The 23,219-nt window shown below is 32.0% G+C and overlaps 1 protein-coding gene across 3 annotated transcripts in view; it reads right to left on the bottom strand.

Moving 5' to 3' along the window:
• Positions 1-5,146: 5,146 nt before the first annotated feature.
• hob (bridge-like lipid transfer protein family member hobbit) overlaps positions 5,147-23,219 on the bottom strand; it is a 42,106-nt gene continuing 24,033 nt past the window's right edge. The window contains exons 19-38 of one of the 3 annotated variants that reach the window (XM_076419304.1): positions 21,856-22,020; positions 21,556-21,756; positions 21,300-21,493; positions 21,059-21,218; positions 19,868-20,056; positions 19,611-19,804; positions 18,111-18,272; positions 17,935-18,054; positions 17,665-17,878; positions 16,190-16,396; positions 15,980-16,128; positions 15,851-15,926; positions 8,024-8,145; positions 7,673-7,948; positions 7,363-7,592; positions 7,166-7,313; positions 6,391-6,484; positions 5,987-6,177; positions 5,521-5,838; positions 5,147-5,389 (exon numbers count right to left, since the gene is read on the bottom strand). In XM_076419304.1, the coding sequence (XP_076275419.1) occupies positions 5,327-5,389; positions 5,521-5,838; positions 5,987-6,177; positions 6,391-6,484; positions 7,166-7,313; positions 7,363-7,592; positions 7,673-7,948; positions 8,024-8,145; positions 15,851-15,926; positions 15,980-16,128; positions 16,190-16,396; positions 17,665-17,878; positions 17,935-18,054; positions 18,111-18,272; positions 19,611-19,804; positions 19,868-20,056; positions 21,059-21,218; positions 21,300-21,493; positions 21,556-21,756; positions 21,856-22,020 (3,473 nt within the window). In that variant the 3' untranslated portion in view covers positions 5,147-5,326. Of the gene's footprint in view, positions 5,390-5,520; positions 5,923-5,986; positions 6,178-6,390; positions 6,485-7,165; positions 7,314-7,362; positions 7,593-7,655; positions 7,949-8,023; positions 8,146-15,850; positions 15,927-15,979; positions 16,129-16,189; positions 16,397-17,664; positions 17,879-17,934; positions 18,055-18,110; positions 18,273-19,610; positions 19,805-19,867; positions 20,057-21,058; positions 21,219-21,299; positions 21,494-21,555; positions 21,757-21,855; positions 22,021-23,219 lie in introns of those variants that run through there. The other 2 variants (XM_076419312.1, XM_076419321.1) reach the window with 2 other exon arrangements.

Below are 23,219 nucleotides of genomic sequence, written 5' to 3'. Positions count from 1 at the left end.
TTAGTTCTTTCTGCTCTTTTATTGCCCTATTAAATTTTCTCTTATTCTCTTCAGTCCTTTGCTGTTGCCAAATCCCTCGTAACTTTCTTTTTTCTGCTATCTTTTTCTGTATTGTACATGATATATGTATATTTTTTCTTGGAAATATTTCATTGTTAGAAGTCGCGGAATATGCTGTCTCCTGTATATTTTTTGTAATGTTTATTGTTGCCATTTCTAGGTCAATTTCAGTTTGTAACGGTAAGTTTAGAGAGATATGTTGGTTCACCAGTAGAGATATGTTGTAAATGATCTGTCTTTATTGCTTTTAGCAGTTCTCTACCTTTTGAGGTTATTATTCTTGAACCCCACATTAAATGTTTTGCATTGTAATCTCCTCCGGCTATAAATCTACTATCTAGCGTACTGAAGAATTCTTGAAAATGTTCTGCCTTGTTGTTATGTTTTGGTGGGCAATAAATTGCAGACTTGTTAATGGTCCATGGACTTCCTCTATGGTTATACTGGTTTCTTGCAGGTAGTCTTTACGGAATTTTTCTTTTTCGAAATGCTTTATATCATCTCGAATGATTATGGTTGTACCCCCATGTGCCTTATCATCAGGGTGATTTGTACGATAAAGTTTATATATGGGAATTTTCAAATAATGTTTGTCCGTAAAATGTGTTTCGGACCATCATAATATCAATACTTTGTTCAGTTACGAACATTTTTAGTTCCCTGGCGTGTTGTTGGAGCCCATTGGCATTCCAGACGGCGATGTTGTAGCTAATGGTTTCAGGCATTAAGCAAGTCACAACGACGGTTGTGAGTAGGCCAAGCATCGTATTCAATTGATCCATTAGTTTGGCCATCCTGTTTTCTAATCTAGAGATGTCGCTGCTAGTTTCAATAGGTTGTGATGTGGTTTCTCGCTTTTGTGTTGAACCATTTTCAACCATTTGCGCATAAGTTATGTCTGGTTGACTTGGTCTGGTGGGTAGACTGGTAAGTGTGGATTGTTTTGTTGCGGTTGGTGCCTTTTTTCTCTTAAGGTAGGATATAGTTTCTGGTGCAGTTGTTTGTGAACTGCGCAGCCCTTGCAGTTCTCTGGATGATTTCTGTTACAATTAGCACATTTCACTTTTCATCGTGAACTTTACAAGTACAATCTCCTGTTTTGTGTTCACCTGCACATTTTACGCATCTAAATGATTTGCGACAGTAAGTTTTGTGTGCCCGTGCGCTTGACACCTCGTGCATTGTGGTATAATTCTTTTTATGTATGGTGGCTCGCATTTAATAATGTTGTTTTCTAATTTGGTGATTTCATATACCGCTTTATTATTTCCATTAGGTTTTAAGTCAATATAGAACATAGGTAGAGGTTTTCGTTGTGCGATGTCGTATATTATGAACATTTACGACATCGTGGCCTTGTTCAGCTAGTGCTACCTTGATGGTGTTAAAGTCCGCCCCGTGATGTAATCCTTTTAACACGAATTTAAATGTTCTCTCGGATTTAGGCCTGAATGTATGATACTGCTTGTTTCTTTCGCCTAGTTCTTTTACTAGAACTTTAACGTGCTCCGCTTCGAACAATTGAATTTTTATTGTTTCATAGCTCACTGTTTTAATTGTGTAGTTCGTAGTTATAGTTTTCAATAGGTCATGGATGTGTTTTATTACTTCTACCTTATAGACTGTTATTGGTGGTGGTTTGGAAACAACTTTTTCAGGGCTTGGTTGTATTCTCTTCAATTTCTTCCAATAGGTTGCTAAAGCTGTTTTTTGTCTCTATTGGTTTCTGTAACCAATAGTCACTGATCCCTGTTTGTCTTCTCGCAATTTCTTCTTCTGGGCTTCTCAATCGTTTTTTTATTAATGACTGTAGTCCATTCTAATGGTGAAGTTTGCGTTATTGTTGATTGTTCTAATCTCATATTAAAGTGCACAGGTGATCTGGTTGAATCGCTGTAGTTTACCATTTTTAGATTTTTAATATTTTATTTTATTTATTTCCAGAGGATTAAAAAATAAAATAAATACATTGTTTATTTCACGCACTTCATTTTCACTTACGTATTATTTCTTGCACTAGTTTTTGACCAAAAATATTATAAATGAATTTCAAAAGGGCTGTTGTAAAATAAGGGGAAATAATTTTAAAACACTAATAAAAATGAGATGCAGTCTTTTTGTCTGGTCACGTAAAAACGTATTCACTACACTTTAGGTCCGCTGAGAGACGGATAGCCGCATTTGTTATGCGTTTTTAACACTCAATTAAATAACCGGAATAAAATACTGGGTTTTTTTAAAGAAAGGTAACTTTCTAGAGCTTGGAGCGTATTGCAAATACGTCTTCACCCCACGAAGGTTGGAACTGAACTTTAAATAAAATGAATAACATTTAGTTTGGTTACGTATGACGTTTTTTATTGTTTACATATTCCAGTGGAAAAGTAATTTTAGATAATGCTATTGTTTCTTTTTTAAAAACAATTCATCACAATGCGATTATAGCTATCAATAGTTATGTGATAGACAATTAGTTTGATTGAATATTAAAAACCTTGACTCAAAATAAAATTAAATTTGTATCAATGAATACTTATTATTTTCCTCAAATTTATTAATGTATATTTTTATTCATTAAATACTTTAAAATTAATACATCAAAGCTTTTAATAGATGTAGTTAAAATATTATTGAGAATGAAAGAAACAAAACAAAATTGATGTCAAATATGGTATATTTGGTATATTCATATATTATTGATGCATTTCCTTTGCGTTTTGTTTTTTGACCCAATATTCTGTAACAGTGCCAGTACCATTCCTTACCAAAAGTACATGCTTACATATTATATTTTTAATAACCACTAAAAACAATATCGAGGAATATTGATATGATGTGAGCTTGGAAAATTAAAATACGCTCGTAGTTTTGATAATTTTAATGATTCTTTCTTATTTTAATTTTAGTACGAAAACGTATCGAATGAAGAGATACTTACTGAGATTTATATATTAATTCATAAATTCAATATGTCGTCCCAGCTTCGTTACAATTTGTTAATTTTTTCTATTATCAATAAAGAACTAACGTTTTTTTTTCTATAGAAAATTAACAAGTAGGCAAAAACATAAACATGAAATTAGCAAATTATAAATATAACCAGATGCAGATTATTGGAACGCGTATGTATATAACGAGCTAATCACGTCCCAATCTTCTTCACTTCCCTGTAGTCTCATAGAGACTATCACTCTACGTTGATAAATTTATTCAAACTGAGGGTGAGGACTGTTTTTATGTTAGCTTGACAACTGTTAGGTAATGCCATAGAGTAGTTATTTGATTTTTTTTCGATTTTCTGGCTCTATTAATGTCCGTTCAAATCTTTTGAGTTTTAAAGCTTCTTTCATTCAATCCTCAAATTTATTGGGGAGGTATTTGTATTTGAGATATTTGAATTAAAATATTGGTCCTGCTCGTTATGATTCATGACATCATATGATCATGACGAGCAGGGCCGAAAATTCAACTTTCGGCCCTTGTGGTGTAATATACTATGTATACCCTAATAGTTGCAACATAAATATCTTATGCCTACCGATAGAAACAATCAAAGTGCAAATATTGCAATTTCATCAGCAAATGTAGCTATGGTGATATTTTCCATTTGTGGTATATCAAATGTGTAAACAAGGTAAAAAATTGAACCACATTATATTTTCCTGTCGTATTTTTTCTTTAGCTAATTTTATTATAGAAAATATTTCTTCTTGCTTTACTGTAAACATTCTGGTTGAGATGTGAGAGTTTACGAGTTTCTGTGCCTTTAGTAGCATTTTCTGAAGCTGTATTAATCCAAGAATATAGCTAAGCCTTTTTTGTTTTATCTTCGATTTTCTAATAACGTTCGTGATTTTATACACCTAGTGAATAAAACCAAACCGATAGACAGCTATTAGATTTTTTTTATTTATATAATTGGTTTTAATATTTTCAATAAGCGTTTTTTAACTCACTCTATTACCTTTACTAGTGACATTGGTCTGTGATATTTTAGTTCATTAAGCAGTTCTGGTTTTGGGATCATATTCTTTTTGGATTCTAGAATGGCTTATAATAATGTAATTTAATGGGTTACGAGATCTAATTAACCACCTTCCCAACATCTGGGACATGTTTTAGTTGATATACTGCATTAATAAAGTTGGTAAGTTTTATAATAAGGGGATTATTGTCCAGTTATTAAATCATAACCTACTGTTTTCTGTGAGTTGATGTCAGTTCTGAAAACTTTCGGGATTTCTTTCGATGTGGCTAAAACGTTGCTGGTATAACAGCAATCCCATTTTTGCACTTCTCAGCATTTAAAAACCATGTGTTAACCAAGCCATTATCCATCAACCTCAAGAAATAGTAATCAGAAGGCGCTATGTTTGGTGAGTATGATGTGACATATAAGAGGATGATTTTGCATCTATTACTCGCTATTGCTGTTCAACAATTCATCATATAATTTGTTTTATTGGCATTGACAGACATCTGCAATAACAGTTGTAATTGGTTAAAGCAGCTCGCAATACAGTGTAATAGCCATTTTTCCTCTTTTTAGATACGACGGAGTAGAATTACCATAATTATCTAAAAGCGTTTAAATAGTTTAACCTATAGGTTTCTTCAAATCAAACAGCAAAAGTAATATATACACTGAATAACTCAATAATACTCTGTTATAATATATCTATAGACGAATGTTATTATATATAGAGGTATATTAAAACCATAAAAATTAATAATCAGGTTAGGTTGTTTACATGTACAGGTACCTCATCACCTATAGATATAATTTTCACGTATAGATATAGTTGTTTAACCTTCCATTCCTTCAATTATTAGAATAAGTTCTAACTAATTGATCTTCCTAGAAACTATCCTTTGCGGAACTTTATATCCTGCACAAAAGGTAAGTTCTAGATATATAAACTCTTGCTTCTATGTTAGACAAATAATAGTTGATAGATGCCTTATTTGACGAAATAGAAGACATAGTCTAGAAATTCAAAAGATGTTTGTTTTCAATGATAAATTTGTATCTTCCAATCTATTAAAAATACTTATATAAACTTCGGAGTTTCCAAAAAACTATATATTAAAAACATAAATATATTACAGATATACCTAAACAAAATTAGAAGCCAAAATACCTAATTAATCACAACATAATAATTATAATAAATTATTAATTATAATGTTTTAATATGAGATGTGTTACAAAAATAAGCGAATATAATAGTTAAGTATCTCAAGTTGAATAAATATGTGGTTCCTTTTATGATTTACCTAATTTGAAAACTCCACTAACTCCTTTTCTAATACTTTTACTTTCTGGTGCCTAAAATTATATAATCATATAAAAATATAATGTATAATATATATAATGTATTGAATGCAAAACTAACAATATATTATAAATAACTAGAACATTAAAAGCGCCAATTCAAAGAATACAAAATATATACTTACATGCCTTGCACCTAGCAGCATTTTAGCTTTATCCTCTTCTTGTGGCGCTGTACTATCTTCCCCTGTTCCTGTATTTCTTTTCAACTGCAGCTTCTGTTTAATTGCTTGAGATAAAATCACTCTTTTGGTATCATTCCTTATTGCCATAAGAAGGTCTAACCATGTCCATGTCATGTTATGATATTCCAATGTTGGGATGACAATAGAAACATCTCTAAGATCTTCTAAATTTTTCTCTTTGGATCCTTTGTAACTAACTTTAACTGGTACTTCTGGTATTTTTATGTAAACAAATAACTTATTTTTTTCTGCTCTTTCCTACAAAAATATATTATACAATAAAACTTAACTCATCAGTATTTCATATTCACTGTATGAAGTATGTTAATTGCTGACGACAACCTAAGCATGTAAAGTAATTGAGATATGATAATTGTATAATAACTATGGAAAATACACTCCATACCTTCATTTTCTCTACATCGTCTATATGAACATAGAAATTAGAGTCGCGACTTTTTTTCGACTTGCCCTTTTTAGCTTTAACCTCCCTATCATCACCATCTTCACTTGCTCTGTCATTAAATTCTGCAGCTTCTGTATCTCTTTCAGGGAATGAAAACTTCATCATTGTATTATAGAATTTTTTTGTTAAACCTAATGAGAATAAATAATTAATATAAGTGCAACATATTCATATATACAGATTTAAGTTATATATCACCCAAATACTTATGTTTTATTAGTATATATATATATATATATATATATATATATATATATATATATATATATATATATATATATATATATATTAAATAATACTGAATATATTTTATAACTATTCATATTAAGACTTATATGGCTTACCTATAGTTAGTGGAACCAAATTAATTTCAAAATGTTCCTTAACTGATATTCCTCCAACAGGTGGTTTTTCACGACAAAATATTCTCAAAACTTTCTATAAAAATTAAACTTGTTATAGGACAATACAATTATTATATACAATGCAGTTATTACATACAATACAAACAAATTGATGGAATATAAAATGCTGAATATGTTTTACTAAAAGTATCAGATATATTTGAGCATCTAAGAAGCAGTACATTGAATCCAAAATTGTATTTAGTGAAAAGACATTGTGGTCATATCCTAAACAGGTTTTTAACAATAGTAAGGAATATTTGCATTTCGAAAATTTATTTTTAATTACAGATGCAAAATATGTGCAGATGTGATACAGATCAAAAGGTAACTAATTACAGTGGACGCAAGTATGTCAAATAAAAAATTAAGAATTTTCGCACGAAAATCTGTGTAGAATCGAATTTTAAAATTTGCCCAATTGGTTTCCCTTTCATAGTCCATTCAAGTTCAATAATTCATTGATTATTAAACTTATGTTTTTAAATAAATTGCAAAGAGTAACTTAAGGAATGGAAGAAATAATATTAACGAAGCTAAGAATCAGTGACTCTTTCAGAACACCGGCTACAAATAAAAATATAACTAGTATCCCATTGTTTGTATATATACGCTGTGTAGCAAATCTTTACCAAAAATAAAAATGGGATTAATTCTTTCATTATTAAAAAACATATGTTGTTAAAATGCAACTAAATAAAACCAGCTTTGGTACCTTATGTTCTATTGGCATATCATACTGAATTTCTGTCGGACATAAAATTTCTTTGTAAATTTCATTGGGTAATAAATTAGTCATTCTTAAGTAACCTAACTCTAACAAATGCTCCACTGAATCGTCCGATTTTGAATTTTTAGTATACCTAAAAAAAATTTCTCACCAAAATTGTCATTCAAGGAATGTTAACTTACAAAAAATTACTTAGAACTAAATCAGCTATACCAATTTGCCCATCGGCTTCCGTAAGTCTCCACTGAGCATGTTTGAAACATATTTCATTAGATCGGACGACAGTCAGAGGTTTATCCTTCCTGGTAGTAGCCATTTTTGCATTTGCTAGTAACTGCGTCTCTTTATAACACGACAGCATCATATCCAACTCTTCGCTTTGAGTATTCAAATTAATTTTACAATCATGCATCTAAAATATATATTTATCATGAGTAGAATAGTAATTGATAATAACATATCATAAAACCCTAACGAAGCAAAACAATTTACTTGTCTATCAAGTCGATCCAACTCTTGTTTAAGACCAACATCATCTGGATTATCTTCAAATGCTTTGTTAACGAGATATGCATCTTTCTCCAATCTTCTAAGCTTATTAATTATATTTCGTACAATAGTTTGCTTTTCTTGTATCGGCCGTCGTTGATCCTCAAAACTATGTAAAAGCAATTGCAAGCGCATTCTAGCAAGTTTTTCCAGAGCTTCTTTACGATGAGGTTCCACATATAGCAAAAGGTTATTGATAATGTCCAGAAGCATCGCATACTATAAGTATGTACATATGTAGAAAATACCCTGTATTAATTCTCAGGTATTTAAACAAAATTATTGAACAATTACCTGTAATGAGTTTGTGCAAACATTTAAATCATAGTGCATAAGAGTGAAAGCATCCACAGCTATCTGCCTATTATCCCAAGGACTAACATCTTCTTGTGGTGGTGGAGGAATTTCTCCTATGCCTGGAAAAAATATATACGGAAACACGTACAAATATAATAAAACATTTTTTTGAATAGGAATAGTAGTGCTAGAAATGTCCGCAAATTTCAAGATGCTAAAGAAAACACGTATTAAGACGAAGCAGACCCACTATATTTTTTGTCATAATCGCATGTTATATTCGTATTTTATATACACGTTTTATTATTTATGTGTAACCTTGGAATAATATCTATAATTATAACATTAATTATACGCATTTAATTGATTGTTACCTAAAATGGCACTTTTCATTTATCTGATACGCCAAATGACATTTGCGGATTTTAACTCAGTTCAATTGTTCAACCAACTAAATTCGTAAATATAGAAAACGTTTCTTATGTGACATAATATTTACATTTCAGATTTCAGATCTACTAATATTAAAGCAAAGCTATGTTACATGCCAATTTTAAATATAGGGTGAGACCGTGAAGCTGCTGAGACAAGCATTAAGCGGTGATCGATCAAATGAAGTTCAGAACAAAGTAAAAACGGTGTCGCCAAGATGCCTAATCAAGTGTTTGATATTGTTTGACACATTAATAAAATTCAGTGTTGACGTAGATTATCTATGGGAATTACTCTGAAGGTCACGGCATGTCTTTTTTGGGTGCATATAAATGTTATTCTGTATTAGATATTCTGTATTATGCTAACTTGTTGTGTAGTGTGAATGATGAAATCAAGGTAAACGATAACAATCCGCACGAGACCCAGTCTTTCTGGTCTGGAATCGGGGAGTCACGCCCCAGGACCCGAGTTATCTCAAGGGACATAGCTGCAGTGTGTAAATCTTGTTTTGCACCTTGCACCTCTGTTTCGGGTTTAATATCCCCGAGGTCCTAGTCTTGTGTTCGTATGTGCTCCAGTTCATTAAATTATTTAAGCCTTACGGTGCAAGATCATGGAGCTCTAGTACCGTACAATGTAGCAGGTTGTCGCTTAGGCGCCTGTTGTCCGTCAGCCGACTTCTGTGCAGTACCCCTGGTCCTCTCCCAGGCTGGGATGCAGGTAAATGTTACTGGTTACCCGCTCCCGCTTTTCATCCGGAGGAGTTTCCCACTCTGAAGAGACCACGTATAGTGTTGCTTGAGACCGGCTATAACCAAATATTTTACAACAAATATTTCATTGTTAAAAGAGAGTGAATGATTCTTTTAGCTCAGTCCCTCCATTTATAATTCATAAGAATCTAAGGGATTCTATTGGTAATCTAGCGAGTGTTAGAAAACTGAGAAACAGTGACTTGTTAATAATGGTTAAAAATAGAGCTCAAAACAATATGTCAAAATCAGGACAGTTTGAAATTTCTGTTGAAACACACAAGACATTAAATACATTAAGACAAGTGATTAAGTGCTATAACTTAAAAAATTGTAGTATTGATGAAATTTTGGATAACATGAAAAATCAAGGAGTGATAGCTGTTGACGTATTACAACCGCTAAAAAGGTGATACCGCTAGCTTAATTTTCTCTTTTCATCAACTACACAAATTTCCTGAAAGAGTAAAAACAGGATGGTACTCACTAAAAGTTAGACCATATATTCCAGCTCCACATCGATGTTTCAATTGTCAAAGATTTGGCCACGTTTCTATAACTTGCACAGATGTCAAAGTATGTCCTTCTTGTGGAAAGCCTGATCACGCAGACACGGTTTGCCTACCCCGACATGTATAAATTGTTCAGGAGAGCATTCTCTCCTATATAGGGGATGCCCAGTTTATAAAATTGAATATGAGATAAATAAAATCAAGATAGTTGAACGAGTATCATATTTAGAAGCCAAGAGAAAATTGAGGCAGCAAACCAACCCCCCTTTCGCCCAAAAAGTTTCAACTGGGAAAAAAAACGGTGTCATGTGGCACCCAATGTGACCCCGTTGTTACAAACGCCACTGAGGCCACTTTCCCTCCTACTCCCCTTAAACCTCCAACCATTCATTTGAAAATGAACAGCTTTGGGCGATCGTTCCTATCTCACTTTTACAAAACACCCAAGTGAGTCTCCTATTCACAATGAGCCGATCCATGTTGATGACATTTTGTATAGTCCTATTTCTTTAAAGGAGATTAAACTAGCCATTCTCGAATGCTAAAATGATACTCCGGGACTAAACGATGCGCTCCAACTCACCCATTTTCAATAACTTTTTGCTCTGAAATTATGGTTACATCCCTCCATCATGGAATCAGTCCGTACTTATTCCTATCCACAAACCTGGGAAACCAAGATATTCTACATTTGGATACAGATCAATTGCTCTAACCAGTTATCTCTGTAAACAGTTGGAACGCATCACCAACAATCGACTGATTTACTATATTATAAACAAAAGCCTTCTATCCAAGTAAAAATGTGGATTCATCAAGAAATACTCTACTTTGGATCATCTGGTTGAATTTGAGACAGACCTAGTAAACGGCTTCAACCAGGAAAAGCATACCACTGCAGTTTTCCTTGATATGGAAAAGGCATTTGATATGGTGAAGCCCTCAAGAATATTGGACACTAGCCAAACGGAATCTTGGTTGCAAAATATATCGCTTTCTCAAGTCTTTCCTTGATGAGTCAGTGCCAATTATGTCATTTCACCATCCATTTCATAAATAGTGTTCCTCAGGGAAGTTATCAGTCAAGTTATTCCTAGGTACCTGTATTTCCGTATCTTTGCTGATGATATTGTCCTTTACCATATAGACAAGGACCATAAGGATGGCGAGTCTTTACTACCACGCTGCATAAACACTCTATTGATTTTATACCAGTGGGAATGGTTGGATTTTCTCTTCGGGTAAATCCACCTGATTTCACTACCCATAGGAAACTGTGCGACAAGTCTCATGTCGGTATCATTGGTAATGAATGGGCAGATATACTGGCAGGTTGTCGGGAAAGCTCTTTGATTTTTTTCGCTCATGGACCTTAACACTCATGTGAAAAACACTCACAAAGAGCTAAATCAATTAAAGTGGGATTTGATGGGGATGATTTTTGGGACGATTAAAATGTCTATTTTATACATTTTTATGCGTTATTTCAAAGTATTTAGATCAAAAATAAAGGGAGTAGCCTCTGACCGAGTGCAGTTTAAAGCTTTGTCTAACGACTATATTAACGTAACTCTTAGCAATGAAACGGACTACATGAAACGAATATAAAAAAGCATCTCATTGAGATGAAGAAAAACAATTTATTCAATAAACTCGAATACCACACTTATCAGTTAAAAAGTGATAAGTGGTATAGAGTAGTCATTAGAGGATTACCGTCCACAACAAATCAGGATGACGTTAAATCGGAATTACAGGCTTGCGGGCACGAAGTAGTGACCGTCACGCCTATAGCGAAAAAGACAACTAATGTAAATGGCGAAAAACAAATTAAACATTTTCCGTTGATCTACGTAGACATGATACAAAACGAAAATAATAAAAATATATACGACATAAGTTATTTACCAGACTGTAGGATAAAAGTGGAACCTCCGAAGAAAAATAATAATATATCACAATGCACAAACTGTCAAAATCTTGGACACACTAAAAATGTTTGCAGTAGGGAACGAAGATGTGTGAAATTTGCCGGTAAACATCACACAACTCAGTGCAGAAAACAACGCAATGGTGTAGCGACATGCGTGTTGTGCAATGAAAAAGGTCACCCTGCCAATTATAAAGGATGTGCAGTATATCAAAAAAAAGAACTCCAGCCAAAGAAAATTACAGCAGAACAACGCTTAAGACAAATTGACAAAGCCAAAAACTCTGAAACAACATCTACCATTGAAAATAAAAAAACCAAAAATATAAACGCCAAAATATCAAATGATAAAAAAATTGTCAAACTATCGTCGACATGATGAAATTGCTCAAAGAATTCCAGACTGAAATGAGACAGAAATTCAGTCAGTTAGCAGACAGGGTGAAAAAATTGGAGAAATCCGGATTGGGGAAAACTACCCAAAACAAGCTAAAGAGAAACCAAAATAAGTAATTCGTTTTTAAGAATTATAACTTGGAACGCAAACGGACTAAATCAAAGAGTCCGGGAACTAGAATTATTCTTAAAAACAAATAATATAGATATAGCTCTCATATCGGAAACACATTTTTCTAAAAAAAACTATATTAAAATACGGGGTTATGATGCTTACTGGACACTACACCCGAGTGAACGGGCTCGAGGGGGAACAGCTTTAATAATTGAACAAAATATACAACATTTCGAACAAGAAGAGATTAAAAATGAAGAAATACAAGCTACGATAATTAGTATCGAAAAAAACGGGGCTGAAATAAATATTGGCGCTATATATAGTCCACCAAGACATAAAATGACACAACAACATATAAAGATATCTTTTCAAAATTAGGCCCACGGTTTATTATTGGTGGAGACTTTAATGTTAAACATACAGCTTGGGGTTCACGAATAATAATACCTGGAAAAGGAAACGAATTACTCAAAGCCATTAACCTTACAAATTGTAATTATCATTCAGGGCGCGAACCCACTTACTGGCCCACAGACAGTAATAAAGTCCCAGACCTGCTAGATTTCTACATTACAAAAGGCATCTCATTAAATCAAATTAGTACAGAAAGCTTGTGTGATCTAACATCTGATCACACACCAGTATTGTTAACACTGGGCGCGACAATCCTAAGAAAAGCAAAAAAGCCTAATCTTACCAACAAATATACTGACTGGGACAAATTCAGATTAATACTGCAGGAACAAATCAGTTTAAAAGTAAGACTTAAAACTATAGATGATCTTGAGCAAGAAACCAAACATATAACTGAACAAATTCGGTCAGCTGCAAAAGATGCTACCCCAATAGCAAGAGAGAAATCAGAATATCAAGTACTTTACCCCCTCGAAATTAGAGAAATGATAAAAGAAAGGCGAAAAACTAGAAGAGTATGGCACAGAACCAGAAATGCTGCTGACAAAACTACGTTTAATAGAATTAGTAATCAGACGAATCAAAAGATCAAAGAATATAAACAGAATTGCTTTCAAAAGTATTTAAGTGAATTAAGCCCACAAGCAGACAAAGATTATTCGCTATGGAAAGCAACTCGAAGATTTAAAAGACCAATTATTCGAGTACCGCCAATTAAAAATGATCGAAATGAATGGGTTCGACGCGACAATGAAAAAGCTGAATTGTTCGCACAATACTTAGCTAACATTTTTCGACCTAATGATATAGAATCTACCATGGATACATCTCCTGTTTATCAACCCGATGTAGATCTAAATCTAATTTCTCCACTGGAAGTTGCCACTGAAATTGATAACCTCAATCCTAAAAAGGCACTTGGTATAGATGACATTTCACCTGGATTATTGAAAGAACCGCGAAAAGCAATCATCATGTTGACATATATATTTAATGCCTGTTTAAGGCTGAAGCATGTCCCGGAATGCTTTAAAGTTGATAATTATGCTCAAGAAACCTGACAAACCTGCAAAACAAGTCGAATCTTACAGACCTATTTCGCTACTACCTGCAATATCAAAGTTATTTGAGAAACTGTTATTTAAACGTGTTAAACATTTGGTAACAATATCAGATTTCCAGTTTGGTTTTCGAAATCACCATTCAACAATCGATCAAGTGCACAGAGTAACTGCGGCTATTGAAAGAGCGTTTGAAGAAAAGAAATCTGCAATATTCCTGGATGTCTCATAAGCTTTTGATCGGGTTTGGCATTTGGGATTAATCTGTAAGATGAGCAAATTGTTACCGCGTAACTATTGTCAATTGCTGGAGTCATATTTATTCAGAAGAAAATTTAGAGAATCGCACGAAATGGCGTTCTCGATATTTAAAAATATCTCGGCTGGAGTTCCACAAGGTAGCGTCTTAGGACCTCTCCTGTATCGGCTCTACACTGCTGACATTCCAACAACAAAAGAAACACTTCTTGGAACCATCGCCGACGACACAGTTATTATGGTAAAAGATATATCTCTGTCTAGGGCAATAGAAAAAGTGCAAGTGGCAGCCAATAAAATTTACAAATGGACAAAAGATTGGAAAATTCAACTTAATAGCTCCAAATCTGTCCACGTTAATTTTGCATTAAGGCGAAATAATAAAAACTTAATTACATCACTCAATGGATGCCCGATTCCTCAAGCAGAATCAGCAAAATACCTTGGAATCCATCTTGACGGTAGATTAAATTGGAAGCATGACGTTAGACAAAAAGCAAAACACATTAGAACCAAAATAAAACAACTATACTGGTTAGTCGGAAGATACTCTCAACTTGATCTAAAATCAAAGAGGTTGATCTATAATACAATTATAAAGCCAATTTGGACCTATGGGGTGCAAATATGGGGTTGCACTATAAATTCAAATCAGTTAGTCATACAGCGCTGTTAAAACAAGGTTCTTCGATTGATTACCAATGCCTATCGCTATGTAACCAATGAAGAACTGCACGATGACCTGGAAATCAAATGGATTTGCGAAGTTGTGCAGGATTTCGCCTTGAAACACGAAAGAAGATTACTAAATCATACTAACGTGGAAGCAATACAATTGCTAGACAGCGCGCAGGATGTCAGGAGATTGAAACGAACAAAACCATACGAACTTGCGTGAACATTTAGTGTGTATTATTAGTCTAAACTATAGCTATAAGTTAATAATTGATAAATAATCATAATATTATAATTGAGGAATACATTCTGATGTATTTTCTCGCACTCGTCTTGCTTGTTAATTAATCCAAGTACATAGGAAAAGTAGTAATAAATTAATTGCAAATTAAGATTATACTAAGCGTATCTAATAAAGATTATATATATAGTATTATTCAAGATATTAATATCAATGCATTAATTATCAAAATGAGTGTTCTTAAGATACTAACATTGGACGAACTAGTGATGATTTAGTAGCAACGATTCTGCATGAACGATTTAAGGGTCTAGTTATTTCTCGCTGTTAGTAACGTTAATTGGTTACAAAAATAATATGATTTGGCTCAACTTTTTTTTATGGGGCTTAACATTATATTGGCGACTACTATATGTTAAATACCAATTAATGTTATCCATTACTTTTGTTGTTTGATTTGGTTTTTTGTAGCTGATCAGACATTTAAAAACATGATGATGCTCTTTCGTCATATCACAATTATGGGTTTTGGCTTTAACAATTTAAAAATGGTAAGTTCAAAACAAGTCAATTAAAAGTCCTTCCAATAAAACAGTCAGTGTTCTTCATGGATAACATCGAATATTCCGCAAATGTAAAGTTAGTTAAAAAGAGACATAATGATGTCTGATACGTCGTAACATGTAATCGAATCAATCTGTGTCAATTTATGTTGGTACTGGCCGACACTGTTGTCAAATGTCAATACCATATAAAGTTCTTCACTACGTTAGTGATAATAATTATACGTTATAAAACAGTAAACGTATATAAATCAAAATTCTAAATTAATGCCGCAACAAGTGTTGATGTCATAAATTTTTATAATGTGCATTGGCTATTTTATCGCCAAATTGGTACAAATATTAATATATGTTGTACTAAGTTTTTTTTAATAAAAGCCTTTTCTTTTGAAGCGAAAAAATACCTGAATATATGCAGCACCTAATAAAAAAACAAAATGAATTAACAGAACCTTTTAAATATCTTTACCTTCAGGATCTACACTAATATCTCCATATCCTGCATAATAAAACTCACACTTGCATCTTGAAACAATACGTTGTAACTAAAATCAATTACGATTAAAAACTTTAACACAACGAAAATAAATAACCCTACCTGACGAGATGTACTAGGTCCAACGGTGTCACTCACAACCGCACCCACTGAAACACCACTACCCACCATATTTGGCACTTCTGATGGTTCAGATATTTCAGCGGACTCTTTTTCTTGAATATTATCAACTGTTAACCACATAATATTCTCTGTAAAAAAATTTGATACTATAACACACTATATACATATCAAAATAGTATTGCATCATACCATTAGGATCATTCTCTCCTGCATTAACAGTAGCATAATATTGCATACATTCTAATAATCCGGTCCAGGTTGTTTTTGAAACTAAGGTTCTATCTTTCCACACTGGCCTATGATTTCTTTGCATAATTTCTGCTTTGGCTGCACTAAGAATAACATACCCATTTGTTTCACAGCCTTTCAACAGAACTTGCGCATTAACCAAAGATACTGAAACAACATCAATCCATTATTTTTAAGTGAAATATACATTTATTTTCGCAACAGTAATATATATTAGCTAATTAAGATATATTAACTAATTACAACTGTACCTCAAAAATTCATTAGTATCTTTAAATTTCAATTGTTTCATTAAAAATAATAATTATTGAGAGAAAGTCCTAATAAGTAACGAGAATGATAAAAACTATTAAGCAATCTCTATATACCAGGACCAAACTATAATTATTGAGTATATAGATTCAAATAATTTTCTAAAAATGTATATTTAACGTTCAAAATTCAATGTTTAATGTTCTCCTTAAATAATTTAAAAACCTTTTTAGCAGCAATATAATTATCACAATATTTAACAGCGATATCAAACTCTTCTTTTGGCTGAAATCTTTGACCCCATATTTTTTACCTCAAAAAATAGCTAGAAGTTTAATTTTGGCGATGCGTGAGCGATAAGTAGGAAAAGTAAAAATCATTAGACAAATCTTTATTAGTGTAATTTTTTTAAATAATATAGATATAGACTGAAAAACCAAGTGTTACTGCTACTAAACTTTTTTAGCACTTTACTGAATATAGAAGGCAAATAATTTGCACTACTCTGCCCTTCACCACACCTATACCTTTAAAAAATATTTTGTATATAGTTTCCATCTACATTCACTATCTTTTTATCACTACAGGAGATTTTTCATCTTCCTGTATTCAAAGTTGTGTTTCTTTTTTGATGAATGCAGATATTGAAAAACTGTATGTAACTTTCATCTAAAATAATTATTTTATCAATAGTTGTATAGCCTTCAGCGGTCATAAAGAAAATATAAATTTAAAATGCTTAAATCTGCATTTTTAATTTCATTATTGACATAGGTAATTTGGTTGACATCTTTCACGATCTTCTAACAGTAGCCAGTGGAGGCTCATTTTAATTTCTGTGTATAACTGAGTTGAATCATTTACTCTCTATAAGCAGTTGCTGATGAAGTACAAGATCCCTAAAGACCGATTTTGTACTTTCCTTCTTTATCACAATTGTTTACACTCAGGCCTCTGCGCGAATACTGAGAATGGCGATATAACTTGTTTAATTAGAATGATTTCTCAAATACATAAGAACTTCACAAACTAAACTAACATGGCAAATAAAAAGAAAGTGCATTATTTAATATACAACTACTAGTTTTGCACATTTAACTGTAGATTCTATTATTTTTATTTTCAATAATTCTAGTTTCGTCTCTGCACAATATAATTCCTACTTTGCCAGTTTTTATGTATAACGTCATCCCCTTGACAGGCTTGAGCGCCCTGTAAATACTGCTGTCTCGAAACTGCTGATAAATCATCACTATATACAATAGAGTTATTATCAGCCTCCGCAATTAATTGTTGCAACATATTAGCTGCATGTCCCGATTGTAATTTACAAATTGGAGATGGTGTATCTTGACTAGAACTGGATGCTTGGATAGCCTAAAATATAAGCATTGAGTTAAAGCGACTGAAAATAAAATACTTATTGACAGGACCTGCATTGCAGTATTTGCTGGTGTATTTGATGACTCTGCATTCCTCCTCTTCATAGGTGTTGTATTTGTGTCTTTTCTAAATCCTTTTAAGGCTTCAGTAGATAAGTTTTTTTTCATTCGCTTAAAATATTATTTTTTAGTCAGAAAAGGGGAAAGGAATAATTACATTCACTTACTTTGGTTTTCATAAAAGTGTCAAACAAAACCAAAGCAACATTCCTATTGCTTTTGGTCCAAGCACCTCTCAAATCATATACCACCAAACGATGTGTCGGAGTTTCTTTATTAGTATTACCATTTGATTGGGTGGGCAAGGTAGCTTCCCTACCATAAGACACCTAATCATACAAATCACTCAACTAGATTCTGACTAACTAAATGTGTACTTTTTATACTATAAGTCCCTTATTTTAAATTGTTTCGCCCATATAAATGTTGTTTAAGTTATCCAGAAATCTAACAATATTTATATAATATTTCAAGATTTTTTTAAATAGATATTATAAAAAATTATGGGAATATTTAATTATGGGTCACGTATTTTCGAAACAGTGGAATATAAAAATTTAGCGGTTGCACGAAGTAATGGATGATTACAACCGATGTCCTATTCACAACTTACTAATTATGGAATTCTATATAAACAGTTCTGCTTTTTTTCTTTGATGAGACATGAATGCAATTATGAAAATTTAATCGTACTAATAGACAGCTGAGAATATATCAAAATAATAAAATGCGCCATTATGAATCAGGCATCAGGAATCTTTATAAATCATATTTGCAGAAATATAAGACAATCCGATCTTCTATGAAGTACACTCAAAACGACGCTAGTTATAAATAAAGTTAGAGGGTGACATACAATACTAATGCATTTCTATTCATTATTGTTTATGGTAAAAAAAATACTATTTCATTTTATCAGTCCAAATCTTCTACGATGTTTGTACATGAGACCCACCAACGTTATCAAAGCAAACAAGTTACAATACTTGCTGTTGGAGATGGTTAGAAACAAATTACCAAAAAATTGCAACAGGTAACAATAAAAATAGACCCAGAGATAAATATATTTTTGATTTAGATTAATTTTGAGGAAAAACTTATGAATGTATATATGGTATGAATGAACAAAAAAACAAGATCTCGAATCGAAATATAAAAAATGTAATGACTATATTCTGCGAAACACAATATAAATATAATACAAATATTTCAGAATAGTCAAACACTCAATTAAGTCAAACTCGAATACCAAGAATCATTCAGGAAATTAAGAAATATAAGAACAATAAGGGCATAAGGAAACATTCGACTCCCATGTTAACAATCGAAGTATTACAACCCTTATATGACATTGAACTAGGGCGCAGACTCCTCAGATTTTTAATATAGCGACCAAGTCATATATTCGCATGTACAAGTATTATAAACACTAAATAAAAATCAAAAGGTTTTTCTTGATAAGTATCTAGTTTTACGTGATTTTAAAAACAAATTGTAGATTAGTTGGAGAATTTATCAACCGTACATCGCTACTTAAATTTTAAAACAAAATTATTACATAGGATGGTTCTTAATAGTAATTCTATATTGAACCATTATGAGATATGAAATAAATTTAAGAATGTATTGTTATATTAATTTTAATTTAGGCAGATAGATATTCATACCTTAGCAACAGACAGGCAATAAGTTTTCTCAATAGGTTGTAGTCTAGATGTTTCTATCTCAGAATCATCTTGTAGAGCGCTTTTTAGCCAAATTTCTGAATCAGTGAGCTCAGAATTCATATAAACAATTGACCATTCAGCTTTTGGACGGTGTTTTAGACCATCGTCAATAGAAATTAGGGATAGAGAATGTTCTGAAATTTTTTTAACCAACCAATATTTTTAAATTCTAAATTATATTAAGTTCATCTGTATACCTGAGCTAGATGACAGTCGTCCACCAAACAGCTCACAACCTCGGTGCATGGAAAATGACATCCAATAACAAACCTGAAATTTATGTAGACCAACCAGCAGGTTCAGTTTCTTATAATGTCGACTTAATTGGATTTTTCTTGGTCTTAAATTATTAAATATTCTACCTCTTTTAGTTGGTCTTGTAACGCCTAAAAAATTACACAATAATAATTGTTCAATAAGCTTTGTCTTCTTTGATTTATTCTTTTTGCCGAATAGTATTTTATGTTTCCCGATATATATTTGTTGCAGTGATTTACTTATTCAGTGACTAATTAGTCGATTCAGGGACCAATCGACGATCTAAACATTTTATCGATGAAAACTGTTTCAAGTACAAGTTCGGGTTTTTTTGAGATGTGAGAATAACTAGAACTCGGAGAGAGCTAAATTAGACAATGAAAGTGGATGTATAGCACATTATTGTAGCACAATTTAAATAATGTTGTCTTGACGGAGAATACTTCATTTCTTCTATAAAATACCAGAAAGTTACTCATGAGTATTTAAATCCACCTAAAAATATATTCGTGTGTCAAAGCCAAACTAGAATAGTGTTCTATTATTAGAGCATATTGTGCAACTAGCCTTCTAGAGCTCAAAACTTCAATTAAAACTTACTTAACCCTGCCTAATCCAATGCAGGATTAAACTAGTTCATGTTGTGTTGTAGTTTGATGTAGTGTATTTAACAGAAAAAAGCATGTTATGTTATGTTATAACATATGTACTAATCTATATCATATGTACATTACTATTGCAGAGACTGAAGAAGAATCCATGGGTTATATAAGAGTATTTTAGGAGACGACTAGTAACAATATATTAATAAAAAATATGTTTGGTGCTACATTTTCCACAAAAATAGCATTACTGGATGGTAGACAACAATACGAGTTGGTAGAACTACCTAAAAATCCACATATATTTCTATAAAACTAGGAATGCTTTTCAGTGAAATAAAAGACAAGCCATCTGTTAAGACACAACAAAATTGTTGAACAACAACTTATAAAGCTGATTTAGATTACACATAAATTTAATGTGGTTCTTTATTAAACTGATATACAACATATGTTACTGAGTAAATTATTAAAACTGTTATCAATTATTAGAAATATATGAAATAAATTATTTTAAATAAAACTAACCTGATAGGATCAATTTTAAATTTTCTATCCATCTTAGTGTACTTCCATACAATAATAGGATAGGACAACCACTTTGTGATTGATTAGGTGTTGGTTTTGTTTCCAAAACAATGCTAAGGTTTACATTTTGAGACCTAAATGCTCTAAAAGAATCATGTACCTGCAAAGAACCAAACGTTAATATTATGAAATTAATGTTCAATTAATGAACTAATTCAAGATATATATGTTAAGAACTTACTTGGTTACTTGAATATTCTGGTATTTTGTCTGGGGCACAATAGATAACGTTGTGATGGTCATTTGGATCACCAAGGCAAACCCACTGGAAGTTTAATATCAATTTTAAATTAGGTAGTTTCAATAGTTGAACATCGTCGTATTTAGATGCCGTTCTAACAAATATATTTAAGTCGCCCTTGAATACCAGTTTAGCTGAAAATTTATAACGATAGTACAACGAAAAAAAAAACAACCATTTTTTAAAATCTAAATACCATTGGTCCAATCCATAATTACTTTTTCCCACGTTAATGCCATTTCCTCCGTTGTGTTATAGGGATCTAACGATGCGTGTAATAAAACTTGCAACTTCTGAACTACCATGGTGAGTCTTCCATGCATTAGTAACCTCATTTTATCCCAAAATGGCAAAGGCGGCGAGGGATCTCGCGAAGGTGCAAATATTTTATTAAAACCTTAAATAAATACGCAAATATTATGTAATGGTTCTCACAACGTTTTAATGTAAACAATTATAAATAATGTTATGATTTTATTTTTAAAAGATTACTTACTTAAATTACATTGAGCGATAACTGGTTCCCAACACGGTCCAAAAGCATAACTGTAAGATTCAATTTCGCAATTAAGATCATAGTAGAACTTTCTTGGTTGCATACTTCGTGATATTTCGCATGGTTCGAAAGGATCTCCTAAATCAATCAAAACTGTCCTTATGGCTAAAATGTAAAGATAACAATTAGGTGAAAAATATTGTCGGTGTTAATATTGTTGTGTGTGTTAAATAATAATCATAAAAATTAAAAATCTAGAAATGTTTTAAACTATGGTTTATCATACCATATCATATCATTACGTATATTGCAACAGAATTTCAGAGAAACACGACTGTAAAAATGATATACATATCTGTCATATTTTTCATTGGTTACAAGGCATTAAATATAACAAAATAAAATGTAAACTGAGAATTCACATAGCTGAGAAAGAAACTTTAGCGATAATATCAATCGATAAGTATTGGCTATCTATTTCGTTTGCTGTTCAATCTAACAATGGGGCACAACTATCATGACGAACACTTTTCAAAATGCTTGAATTGCAGCAAGCACAGATAGTTACCGATATACGATATTTGTTGACGACAGTTATTTTATATATATAATTAATTTTTATATATAAAATTTAATATACTTAAAATATATCCCTTATTAACCAGAAAAATATCGGCTATCTTTACCAAGTAATAACCATGATTTTCCTAGCATTTTTGAAAATAATACATTTTTCATCACCCCCTACTATTCATTGCAGAAACGGTTTCCTTTCATACCATTGAGGCAGCATTTCAGTGACGATTTTTCGACTTCCATATTACCTGTCATCCAACAGCGTATAAACATGATAGCTACAAATCCAATTCAACGATCAAATTCAAACAACACGTTCTTATTTACATTTTGAGTTAGCTATAATCATATATACAGTTATTGTAATAATCTATCTAGAAATATTATGAACCGTTCTAGAATTAATAAAAACAGCAGAAAATGAATACAGAATAAAAATTAACTCTGAATGAAATGGAAGAGTAGATACAAGAATAAAAAAAGAGCTTTAAGGATATTCAGGTGGTTATAGCATGTATTAAGAAGTGCTAAAAGTGCGAAAAAAACTAAAGAAATTTTGGCAAAAAATAAGAACTTGATTCTCCAGACCTTTTTGAAGTGTATTAACAAGGTCAATCATGCACTTTGTATGCGTACTTACTGCTGCTATTAATTATCCAATTGAATGTCATATTTACTACTATTATGCACTTTTTTATATAAGATGTTTTTTATTTTTTTATTGTTTTAAAAATAAAATCACAGACCAATAAAATATATAATCAAAATAATAAATGGACATTATTATC

This window comes from Rhynchophorus ferrugineus, unplaced genomic scaffold, assembly GCF_030347505.1.
Source record: "Rhynchophorus ferrugineus isolate W39M unplaced genomic scaffold, kcgeb_rfMv2 rfM1, whole genome shotgun sequence".
NCBI lineage: Eukaryota > Metazoa > Arthropoda > Insecta > Coleoptera > Curculionidae > Rhynchophorus > Rhynchophorus ferrugineus.
Note: the sequence above shows the minus strand (reverse complement) of the source record. Positions and strands in the feature narration are given on the sequence as shown.